Source organism: Canis lupus, chromosome 1, assembly GCF_003254725.2.
Source record: "Canis lupus dingo isolate Sandy chromosome 1, ASM325472v2, whole genome shotgun sequence".
NCBI lineage: Eukaryota > Metazoa > Chordata > Mammalia > Carnivora > Canidae > Canis > Canis lupus.
The window spans coordinates 40,391,414-40,404,371 of NC_064243.1; the positions used below are offsets into that span (position 1 = coordinate 40,391,414).

The 12,958-nt window shown below is 38.5% G+C and overlaps 1 protein-coding gene across 1 annotated transcript in view; it reads right to left on the reverse strand.

The window, feature by feature from the left end:
- Positions 1-12,958, reverse strand: part of KATNA1 (katanin catalytic subunit A1) — a 46,762-nt gene that overhangs the window by 21,448 nt on the left and 12,356 nt on the right. Inside the window, exons 3-4 of the mRNA XM_025422528.3 lie at positions 12,274-12,431; positions 5,211-5,391 (exon numbers count right to left, since the gene is read on the reverse strand). Coding sequence (XP_025278313.1) covers positions 5,211-5,391; positions 12,274-12,431 — 339 coding nt within the window. The remainder of the gene's footprint in view (positions 1-5,210; positions 5,392-12,273; positions 12,432-12,958) is intronic.

Sequence of the window (12,958 nt, forward strand, 5' to 3'; positions counted from 1 at the left end):
CTGAAATTGCTCCAGAGTGGTAAAGGTGAAAGGGGTATCTGTTAATTCTTAACAAGCCCCTTTCAACCAAACAAGAGTTTATGTTAATGAGGTCAATTTTGGAAAGCCCCTGAATAACCACAGGATGGGGCTGTTGTCAAGAGAATCAAACATGTGGCTAAAGGGTTAGAACTGAAGCCCTAACCCTGAATTTATTTTTTTAATATTTTATTTATTTATCCATAAGAGACACAGAGAGAGAGGCAGGCAGAAACACAGGCAGACGGAGAAGCAGGCTCCATGCAGAGAGCCGATGTGGGACTCAATCCTGGGACTCCAGGATCATGCCTTGGGCCCAAGGTAGGCACCAAACTGCTGTGCCACCCAGGGATCCCTAGCCCTGGGTTTAAATCAATGGCCAATGATTTAATCAATTGTGACCACACAATGAAAAGTCCATAAAAACCCAAAAGGACAGGATCAGAAACCTTCCAGCTTGTGAACATGTGAAAGTGCTAGGAACATGACTTGCCTGGAGAAGGCCTATGGAAGCTCTACATTCCTTCCCACATACTTGCCCTATGTTACTCTTTCATTTGGCTGTCCCTCTGGTACAAACTGTTATTGCTGAGTTCAGTGAGTTGCTCTAGCAAATTACTGAACCAAGGAGGGAGTCATGGTAATCTCTGATTTATACCAGTTGGTCAGAAGCATAGGTGATATCCTGACTCTCAACTGGTACTGATATGGGAGCAATCTTTGGGGACTGAGCACTTAACCTGTGAGATTTGATGCTAACTCCGGGTAGGTAAGTGTCACACTTAAGTTGTAGGGTACTCACTCAGCTGATATTGGAGAATTGCCTGGTGTAGGGATAAAACCCTACACACTTGTAATACACAAGTGTTCTGTGAGCAGCGAGTAGGCAGAAAGTAGAGTTTTCCTTTCCAAGGAGTTACTGTTTAATGGGTCGAGTTTCTGTTTTGCAATATTGAAAATGTTCCATTGGGTAGATGGTGGTGATGGTACCACAACAATATACACATATTCAACTGCATTAAACTTTAGCACACTTAAAAATGGCTAAAATGGTAAATTTTATATTATATATACTTAAACCACAATTAAAAATTTTTTTAGAAAGTCAATTGTGTTTCTTTTTTTTTTGTCAATTGTGTTTCTATATACTAGCAATGAATATGTAGACACTGAAATTAGAAATACAATACCATTTACAATCACTTAAAACAAGTAAAATATATGTAAAATCTAACAAAACATATGCAAGACTAGTATTCTGAAAAGGGTGCAATGCTGATGAAAGAAATACAAAATCTAAATAAAAGGAAATAAATAACATGTTCATGAATTGACATACTCAATAAAGATGCCAACTTTTCTCAAACTGATATACAGATTTAACATAATTCCTACCAAAACCTCAGCAAGAGTCTTTGTAGATGTAGAAAAGCTGATCCTAAAATTTATATGGAAAAAGAAAACAAAATGGTTAAAACAATTCTGAAAAGAAATAAAGTGGGATGAATCAGTCTACCCAATTTGAAGACTTACTATATAGCTACAGTAACCAAGACTGGGTAGTACTGGTTAACAGACAGATATATATATCAATAAGATACAATAGAGAACCCAGAACTAAACCCACCCAAATATGCCCAACTCATTTTTTAAAAAGGTATAAAGGCAGTTTGGGGCGTCTGGGTGGCTCAGTCAGTTGAGTATTTACCTTTGGCTTAGGTCACAATCTCCAGGTCCTGGGATTAAGCCCCAAGTAGGGCTGCCTGCTCAGCAAGGAGTCTGCTTCTCCTTGTCCTTCTGTGTCTCCCCCCCCACCCCCCCCACCCCAGCTTGTTCATACTCTCTCATTCAAATAAATAAAAATCTTAAAAAAAAAAAGGAACATATATCTTAGACTTCATCAAAATTAAAATTTTTTGCTCTGTAAAAGACTCAGTTAAAAGGATGAAAAGAAGTTGCACACTGAAAGAAAATATTTTCAAAACACATTATCTAGGGGCAGCCCCGATGGCTCAGTGGTTTAGTGCTGCCTTCAGCCCAGGGTGTGATCCTGGAGACCCGGGATGGAGTCCCACATCAGGCTCCCTGCATGGAGCCTGCTTCTCCCTCTGCCTGTGTCTCTCTGCCTTTTTCTCTGTGTCTCTCATGAATAAATAAATAAAATCTTAAAAAAAAAAAAAAAGCCACATATCTGATAAAGGGCTAGTACCTAGAATACAGAAAGAACTCTAAACCCAACAGTAGAAGAATGGACAACAGGTGAGAAGCAGGAGCCTGCTTCTCCCTCCTCCTGTGACAACCATTTTGACAATGGGCAACAGACTTGAAGGGAGACACTGCACTGAAGGGCACATGTCTGTGTTCATATTCCATTCCTCTAGTCATTTGGACAGCTACTATTTAGAACAATGATCAACTCAATATAGAAAGACAGTTAGAATGTACTGATTACTTAAAAACAGAAAATGATTCCACTTGTGGCAAAAAAACGAAAAAATTATGCATACAGAAAAGGATACACCATGGGATTAATAGATCTCAGGAGCAATAGGAATGCGAGTTTGAGGTGTTTTTTTTTTTTTTTTTACTTATTCTATGTTCTGATTTTCTAAAATGAATATATAATAAAAGATTTTTAAATAGGATAAAAAATGATTCACCTTTTTAAAAAATTTATTTATTCATGAGAGACAGAGAGGCAGAAACACAGGCAGAGGGAGAAGCAGGCACCATGCAGGAAGCCCGATGTGGGACTTCATCCCAGGACTCCAGGATCATACCCTGGGCTGGAGGGGGGTGCTCAACCACTGAGTCACCCATGCATCCCCGATTCACCTTTTATAGCTTAATGGTTTTATCTCTTCTATAAAGTTTGACTACCACCAACCTCTTCTGAGAATTCTGTTCATTTTAGTCCATTTGTAACCACTGTTAAGCATCTAATTACCTTAGAATTACTTGAAATACATTAATCTGGTCTCCCCAAATATACGTTTCTTGACACCGGGTACATATTTTCAAGACACTGCTGACTTGGGAAGAACACTTATTTTACACATTTGTTCTCTGGCTATCCTATCCCCCTTGATAGAGGTCCTGCCTACACTTAGTGGAGACAGATAAGACCTTCTCTTATTGCAGCTAATCTTATATTTAGTATACTTTCTTCTCTTACTCTTCCTTAAAACAATAGAGAACCAAAGAGTGGTGGAAACACTATACGTTTTAAAACTAAAGGCTAGGGCAGCCCTGGTGACTCAGTGGTTTAGCGCTGCCTTCGGCCCAGGGTGGGATCCTGGAGACCTGGGATCGAGTCCCATGTCAGGCTCCCTGTATGGAGCCTGCTTCTCCCTCTGCCTGTGTCTTTGCCTCTCTCTCTCTCTCTCTGTCTCTCATGTTAAATAAATTAAATATTAAAAAAAAACTAAAACTAAAAGCTAAAAAATATAAATAAATAAACAAATAAATAAATAACACTGAAGGCTAAAATATTTTCATTGATACACAAGAACTTTTTTCTTAAGTGAGTTTCCTTTTAGGGGATTTATTTTTATCTTGCTTTTAACTTATTTTTACTTTTTCATTTGTATCCATTAAAGAGCATTTTGAATGTAGTTGCCAACATCTGAAATATCTCATTAAAAATTTTTAAAAGATTTTATTTGTGAGATGCCTGGGTGGCTCAGCGGTTAAGCATCTGTCTTAGGCTCAGGGCGTGATCCTAGAGTCTCGAGATCGAGTCCCGCATTGGGCTCCCTGCATGGAGCCTGCTTCTCCCTCTGCCTGTGTCTCTCGCTGTCTCTCTCTCTCTCTCTCTCTCTCTCTCTCTGTGTCTCTCATGAATAAATAAAATCTTAAAAAAAAATTTAAAATAAAAATAGAGTTTACTTGTTTATTTGAGAGAGAAAGCACAATTATATGTTAATTGAATTTAAATTTTTAAAAAGAGAACAAAAAACTGAAAATCATGATTTTTCATTTGTCATAGGAATAACTGATTTAGGCTAGTATCACTGGATGCTAAAACAAGTAGATGAGATTTTAATGAGAAACAGGATATTTACATAGTTTCAAGGTATCTCCCTTCAAATTATCATAAAGGGAAAAAAAGTAGCTTTATAGTGGAGAGCCCAGGCAGACACCACCCTAATAATGAAGCACTCCAATTTATCACAAGTCACAAAACATCCTGTGCCTCCGTATATTATACAATGTGAAGAGCAAAACTTCAATGGTATTCCTGCTCCACATTTATAACCTTAATCTAATCACAAGGAAACATCAGAGGAACCCAAACTGAGAGGCATTCTACAAAATAACTAGCCTGTACTCTTCAAAAAGGCCAGGCCAAAAAAAAAAAAAAAGAGAGAGAGAGAATGACTGAGGAAATTTTCGCATTAAAGAGACTAAAGAAACATGACATTGAAAGCATTGTAGGCTTCTCTAGTGAGTCTTGGCAAGGGGGGAAAATGAGCTACAAACGCTGTTACTAGGATAACTGGCTAAATTTTATGAGGGTCTGTGGATTGATACAGGCCTATAACAGCTAAAATGTATGGCTTTTGGGATGCCTGGGTGGCTCAGCAGTTGAGCATCCGCCTTTGGCTGAGGGCATGATCCCCATCCCAGGATCAAGTCCCACATCCTCCCACGTCGGGCTCCTTGCAGGGAGCCTACTTCTCCTTCTGTCTGTGTCTCTGCCTCTCTCTGTGTCTCTCATGAATAAATAAATAAAATCTTTAAAAAATAATAAATAAATAAAATGTATGGCTTTTGAGATCTGTATTGTGTTTATGTAAAAGAATGTCCAAGTACTTAGGAAATACGCTCTAAAGTATTTAGGGCGTGATATCTATAACTTACTCTCAATGTTGCAGGAAAAAAATGTATACAGAGTAGATGGTAAAGCAAAAGGGGCAAATATTAACAATTGGTAAAACTGGGTAAATTTATACTATTCTTGGCAACTTGTTTGCAAGCCTGAAATTATATCAAGATATAAAGATACAAAAATAGTCCAAGATATCTGTTTACTAGGGAGTGGGAAAAAAAAAAAAATCCCAGTCTAGGTGGAATATGAGTAAGGTTTTATCATAGCCTGGTGGTTTCAATGACCAAAAATGATTACATTTATACAGTCTTCATTTTTAAGCTTAATAAATATTTCATTTATGAAAATCAGTATCATTTACCTTTTCCTCTCTTCCTTTATTCTGTTCTTTCTTTTCCCGACAGCGAACGGCTTTCCCTCTGTCGTTGTGAAGATTGTGTGCAGATGAACGGTGAGCTCTGACGGTTGTACCTGGACGGTTGCCATGTGGTTTAGGGTCACTGTACTGAGGGGACTGGCGTTTTCGAGGCCCTGGTGAGGGTCTAATTAGACACAAGATCATGAAAATCATAATGAACTGGAGGTGGTCCAAATACAGACGAACACATATCATGTTTAAGTTAGGGGCTCTGAACTGAAGAAGCCAAGGCAATAATGGAAGATCAGAGAGGAGTGAACAAACTTAAGTCATTGAAATTTAAGATCTGATGTTCAAATCTGACACCATAGTCTGGGGTAATATATGAAAAGAAAGGAAGGACTGTGGTATGGTTATATGATAGAAATGGAAGGCAAGTGATCATCACTTCTCCTTTGAGAGGAAATCACTGGTGTACATCAAGGATGAGAGAAAAAGGAGTCTGATTCCTGGAAACTGAAAAGACAGCAATTATCAAAGAGAGTTTTATCAGAAGAACGAGAACACAGCACAAGTACAGGATTCATATTTATCCAACGGTACGTGTGTAAGTTGACACTATTTTACTTAGAATATATCATAGATCTCTTATTTTAATTAATGAAATTTAGTAATTTTCCCATTTAAAAAACTGACATAAATACTGGCTATGGACAGTCACAAGAAGTGATGCATACAGTGCTTTACATTTATACATGACCTCATGCCCTCTTTGTTTCTGCAGCAGGATTCAGACCTCTCAAATATTTCTCAGGCTGCTAGACTGGGTTGGGGTCACTAAAATGAGCAATAAAAAAGGTAAGAGAGGCCTATCCTCAAATACCATAAATATAGTTAAGAAAGAAGATATGTAAACTAGGCAAGTACACCAGAAAATGTAAATGAGACCAAGTGCTATCAATGACTCAAGAAGACAGAAAATACACCGGGTCTGGAAACACTGGAGATGAACTAAACAAGGGGTTTAAGTGCAGACAAGAAAATCAGCGTAGCAAAGAAATAAAAATGAGCTTCATCTCTGTAAAGGAGTCTAAAGACACTAACTACAAAGACAACGGGGAGCATTCAGGGAAGATACTGGAGAAGGTGGTTTACTAAGTAGAAAATCTGAGTACCAGCTCAAGCAAGAGGCTTGGCTTTTAGCTAACTACTGCTGAAAGGGTTTGAGAGCGCAGCCCTGGTGGTGCAGTGGTTTAGCGCCGCCTGCAGCCCAGGGCGTGATCCTGGAGACCCTAGATCGAGTCCCACGTCAGGCTCCCTGCATGGAGCCTGCTTCTCCTTCTGCCTGTGTCTCCGCCTCTCTCTCTCTCTCTCTCTCTCTCTCTCTCTCTGTCTCTATGAATAAGTAAATAAAATCGAAAGAAAGAAAAGAAAGAAAAGAAAGAAAGAGTTTGAGAAAAATGAGTCCAGTGCTGAGTAAGAAAAATATGCCAATAAAGGAAACAGAAGCAGGGGGATATATGCAGGTTACATATGTTATGGAGGCAAGAAATGAAGGCCAGGCTTAAGGCAGTAAGCAATGAGAGTCTAAGAGAATTGCTATTAAAATATACTCCTGTAGACATGGGACATTGAGAATGAGGATTTGGCAGGATGATAAAATCAAACCAATGTGGAAAGGAATGATAGGGGTTCGATTTTGGATTTAGACACTTGGGAGAGCCAAGTGGAGATATTACCTTAAATTAATTAATTAATTAATTAATTTATTCTCCTCTTACTAGAAACATAATATAAAATAGACACTGAGATATAATCCTTTTTTTAAAAAAATTTATTTATGAAAGACAGAGAGAGAGAGAAGCAGGCTCCATGCAGGGAGCCCAATGTGGGACTCGATCCTGAGACTCCAGGATCATGTCCTGGGCTAAAGGCAGGTGCTAAACCACTGAGCCATCCAGGGATTCCTGACACTGAGATATAATCAAGTATAAAAAATAAGTCACCTGTAACTCCATTACCCAGCATTAACCACCTAACATATTAGTCTATTTTCTTATAGTTGCTTTTCATTTAAACAGAACTAGAGAGGATCCCTGGGTGGCTCAGCAGTTTGATGCCTGCCTTCGGCCCAGGGCATGATCCTGGAGTCCCAGGATCGAGTCTCACATCGGGCTTCTGCATGGAGCCTGCTTCTCCCTCTGCCTGTGTTTCTGCCTCGCTCTCTGTGCCGCTCATGAATAAATAAATAAAATCTTAAAAAAAAAAAAAAAACAGAACTGGAATTGTTATGTACACATGCATTCATATTTTTCTCTACTCATTTCATAAGGCATTTCCTGTATCATCACCTCATAAATGGCTTTTAATGACTAGATGGCAGTTACCTGTAAAATATGCCACTTTTCATCCACTTTTTACTACTAGCTATTCATTTCTCCAAAAACTAATTTACTGAACTATTACTATTGATTACACATTAGGATTAAAATATTTCAACTAAGCTTAAGAAAACCTTTACTCTTACAGACTTATATCCGTGTGTGTATATGTGTGTATGGAGAGGGGGCTTCAATGAAAACATAAACAGTACATCAGATGATGCGAAGTGCAGTCTAGAAAAATAAAGAATGGCAGGGGCTTTGATTAGGGGGCGGTATTTCAGGGAGAGTGGTCAGAGACAGCTGACCACTCTCTCCGAAGTAACATTTAAGCTGAGACCTGAAGGAAATGAGAGAACAAGTTATCAGACATCTGAGCTGAAAGAAAGGCAAGTACAAAGAACTAAAGTGTCTGTGTGTTTGACTTGCTTGAGGAAGAAGAGAGTCATGAGAACTCAGGTTCTAGAGATAGTGCAGAACCAGTCTGCACATGCTGTTGAAGGATATGATGAACACTTTGATATTCTAAAAGGCCCAGTGAACCTCCTTGTACAAGCATTTCTCTGCACAACCATAAAAGAGAACACTGGATCAGCTCAATCTGTTCTTTAAATGGAACTAAAATCTAACTGATGACAAGGCTGAACTCACCACCAAGGTTCAAGAAAGAATAAGCTCGGGCAACCCGGGTGGCTCAGTGGTTTAGCGCCTGCCTTCGCCCCAGGATGTGATCCTGGAGACCCGGGATCGAGTCCCATGTCGGACTCCCTGCATGGAGCCTGCTTCTCCCTCTGCCTGTGTCTCTGCCTCTCTCTCTCTCTGTCTCTCTCATGAATAAATAAATAAAATCTTAAAGAAAGAAAGAAAGAAAGAAAGAAAGAAAGAAAGAAAGAAAGAAAGAAAGAAAGAGCTCTCTTAAACACGAGTACAAATGAAGATTAACAAAAAATAAAAAGTTTTGAGGGATATTTACTTGAGGGAGCAAATAATAAAATAAACTACAGGAAGAAACAAAGATGCAACTAATAAAGTCAAAGAGGAGGAGAATAATAATAATAATAATAATGTGATCCATCCAAGGCATTTAAGATCAGGGACAAAAAAAGATATTGAAGAAAGCAAGAAGCAATCAGAAGGGAAACTAGGACTCCTCGTCATAGAATTTCTAGATGAAGAGGTTCATCTAATGAAATGAACTAAATTGTCACTGTGTACATGTATTCATTGAAAAGTTCTTACCCCAATAAGTGAGAGAGGAGTTACAGGGCTGTTATGGATTCAATGTTTGTGTCCCCCCAAATTCACATTAAATCTCATCCCTAGTGAGATCATCTAGAGTAAGGGAGTAACTAAAGTTAGGGATGCCTGGCTGGCTCAGTCAGTAAAGCATGTGACTCTTGATCTCAGGGTGGTGACTTCAAGCCCCATGTTGGGCATGGAGCCTACTCATAAATGAATTAATTAATTAAATAAAGTTAAATAAGGCCTTGATCTGAGGATGTGCCCTGTGAGACATACCAGAGAGCTTGCTCATTCCCTCTGCCATGAAAAGACAGAAAGAAGGCAGCTGTCTGCTTGAGAAGAGTCCTCAGGAGCCAAACTAGCTAGCACCTTGATCCTGGACTTTCTGGTCTCCAGAACTGTGAGAAATAAAGACATAAATTTCTGGTGTTTAAGCCACCAGATCTGGTATATTCAGTTACAGCAGGAGGAAGAGACTGGTAACACAAGGACCAAATGATGGTTCTCCAGAATGAGGAAAGAAAAGAGTAAAAAGGAGTAAAACATATTTATAGAGAAGAAAAAATAAAAACATACAACTTGACTCATCTATTATTTGTTTTACTAAATTAAGAAAAAAGTAATCATAAATGTAGAAGATGATTCACTTACAAATACTCACTTTATAATAACAAAAAGGGGAAAACAACCAGTGAGAGCATGGTTAACTATTTGGTTATACACAACCCTTTAAAAGCACCAGAGAAAAAGGTCTAACGTGGCTTGTGAATCATCAATGCTTACAGTATGAAGAACCAATTAACCTATCTGGTGTCCTCATCAGAAACTGGGGCTAAAAAATTAGTACCTACCTTCTGAGACTGTTTTGAGAATATACATAAAACAATGAACACAGTACCCAGCATACAGTAAATATCTAATGATTGTTGTCTATTATTAGGATTCTTTTTTTTAGAAACAGGGTACAAATTTACATATTGTGAATACAGTATAACTGTGAAAATAAAAAGATTAGAAGTTGCACTGGAATGTCTGTATGATTTGCCCTTCCTTTCATGCATTTTCTTATTTTTCTTTAATGAGCCTACTGCTGTACTTTTTTTTAGTGAATTCTAAAATATAACAGAAAATACAGTATTTATAAAAATGTTTATAAGCAAAGGAAAAATTTCGTAAATATTCAACATTAGTACTTTAGAACTGAAGACAAGAAGAAGGTGGCTAGAAAGCAATCAATACCCAGTAGTTGATCTTAAAGTGGAGAGGGAACACTTTGGCACAATACTTATCAAAGCATGATCCATGGACCACCAGTATCAGAATCACTGGCAGATTCCTAAGCTCCACCTGCTATCTATAGGCATACCTTGTTTTACTGTGCTTTAATTTATTGTGCTTTGAAGATATTGTTTTGTTTGTTGAAGATTTGTGGCAACCTCATGTTGAACAAGTCTTATAAGTGCCATTTTTCCAATAGCATTGGCTCATTTTCTGTTTCTTTTTTTTTGTTTGTTTGTTTTTTTCATTTTCTGTTTCTGAGTCATACTTTGGTGATTCTTGGAATATTTTAAACGTTTTATTATTATTATTATATTTGTTTAGGTGATCTGTGATCAGAGATTATAACTTGCTGGGAGCTCCAATGACGGTTAACATTTTTTAGAAATAAAGTATTTTTCAATTAGGGTATGTGTATTGTTTTTCCAAGACAAAATACTACTGCACACTTAACAGATTACAGTATAGTACAAACCCAACTTTTATATGCACTGGGAAACCAAAACATTTATTTGACTCAATTTTGGTATAATATTCCCTTTATGGTTATGGTCTGGAACCGAACCTGCAGTATTTCCTAGGTATGCCTGCATTATATCAGACTCTCTGGGAGTGAAAACCCAGAATTCACATTCTAATGAGTGCCAAAAGAGACCTTTAGTAGGTATACTGGAATTTGAGAATAACTAGTATGGCAGGGAATGCCAGCTTCAAATATACCTGTTTTCAAATTCCAGCTCCACCAATTATTAGCTTTGTGATAATGGGGAAAAGTTACCTAACTTCACTATACCTCAAGCTATCTTATCTGAAATATAAAGCAAATAAGACTTATTTGAAAGGCTAACTGTGAATAAATGAAATAACATGTGTAGCCTCTAATAATGCTTAAGACATATGAGCACTCAGCATCTAGTACCCATCATAAAATACAATTAAGAATTTAGAGTTATGGGGCAGCCCGGGTGGCTTCGCAGTTTAGCGCTGCCTTCAGTCCAGGGCCTGATCTTGGAGACCTGGGATTAAGTCCCACGTCAGGCTCCCTGCATGGAGCCTGCTTCTCCCTCTGCCTGTATCTCTGCCTTTCTCTCTCTGAGTCTCTCATGAATAAATAGATAAAATCTTAAAAAAAAAAAAAAAAAAAAAAAAAGAATTGAGAGTTATAAATAACAATGTGAAATTGAAAAACACCTGAGCAATGTCTTCCTTAATGCAAGGTTCTCAAACTGATTAGGAGGCAAAGAACCTAAAAGTCAGGGTTTTTTATAGAATGCTATTATACACTCACATGTTTAAGCCTACAATACAAACGAGGAAATCTATTATGTGAGTGGAAGAGACTAGTGACATCCATCACACACTTGTCAGATAAAAATATATATAGTGAGGGACACCTGGGTGGCTCAGTGGTTGAGCGTCTGCCTTTGGCTCAGATTGTAATCCCAGGGTCCTGGGATCGAGTCCCACATCAGGCTCCCTGCAGGGAACCTGCTTCTCCCTCTGCCTATGTCTCTCCCTCTCTCTGTGTCTCTCATGAATACATAAATAAAATCTTAAAAAAAATGGAGTGAAACTAAGCATGACTGGCTATGCAGACCATTTCAGTAAATATCACTTTCACTAACTGTACATATGCCAGCTCCAAGAATAGAAAGCTTGGGGGAAAATGCCAAAAAAAACCTAAAATAGAGAACATTTTATCCTTTTTATCCTGTGAATTAAAAAGCCACATTATTTTTCATTTTAATAATTTTCATGAATAGCAGTATTCTGTGATAGCTGTTTGAGAACCAGTGTTTTGATGTAACTCCTTCACTTTACCTAAGAAAAATCTGAAGCCTAGAAAGGTTATAGGTTTTTTCCAAAGCTACAGAAGCATGGCAAAGATAGAATGAGAGCCAGATATTTCAATTCCCAGTTATTTCCATAAGATAATGTTGTCTCCGTTACTATAAGCTCATTCACAAAAGCATTTTTGGCATATTTCCTAAGTTTAATTTATCGATACAGGTCATAGTTACATGATACACAACATAAGAGTTCTAAAAGGCATTCAGTAAAAAAATCCTCTCCCGTTCCTGTCTCTTGGCTACCCAGCTTCCCTAGATATAGCCAATGCTATTAGTTTCCTGGGCTAATTTGTTTCTTAAAAGGTCTCCACTTACCTTCGTTCAACAGGTACAGGCAAGGACCAGACTTCCCCCTCAGAAGCTGGAAGCTCATGCTGTGCAGCTTTCAGTGGAGTGTTGTCTAGTTTAAAGCTCTCCAGTGTTTTCATGATATCTTTAACATGTTTAGCTTCCACATTTATTTCCTGCCAAACCTGGTTTTAAAGGGAGAATATGGCTCTTTAAATATCTGTAACCAGGGCGCCTGGATGGCTCAGTTGGTTATAAGTGTCCTACTTTTGATTTTGGCTCGGGTCACAATCACATGATTGTGGGATTGGCTGTGGGATCGCGCCTTGTTTTGGGCTCTGTGCTCAGCAAGGAATTTGCTTCCCCTCTCCCAAAGTCCCTCCCCCAGCTCATATGTGTTCTCTCTCCTTAAAAATAAATAAATAGGAGCACCTAAGTGGCTTAGTTGAATGTCAGGTTCTTGAGCGTCAGGCTTTTGATTTTGGCTCAGGTCATGATCTCAGGGCTGTGAGATAGAGCCCCACTCTGTGGGAGCACAGACTCTGTGCTCAGCAGGGAGTCTGCTTAAGATCCTCTCTCCCTCTGTCCCTCTCTCCCCTGCCCCTTACTCAAATAAAAAATCTAGGGCAGCTCAGGTGGCTCAGCGGTTTAGCGCCGCCTTCAGCCCAGGGTGTGATCCTGGAAACCTGGGATCAAGTTCCACATCAGACTT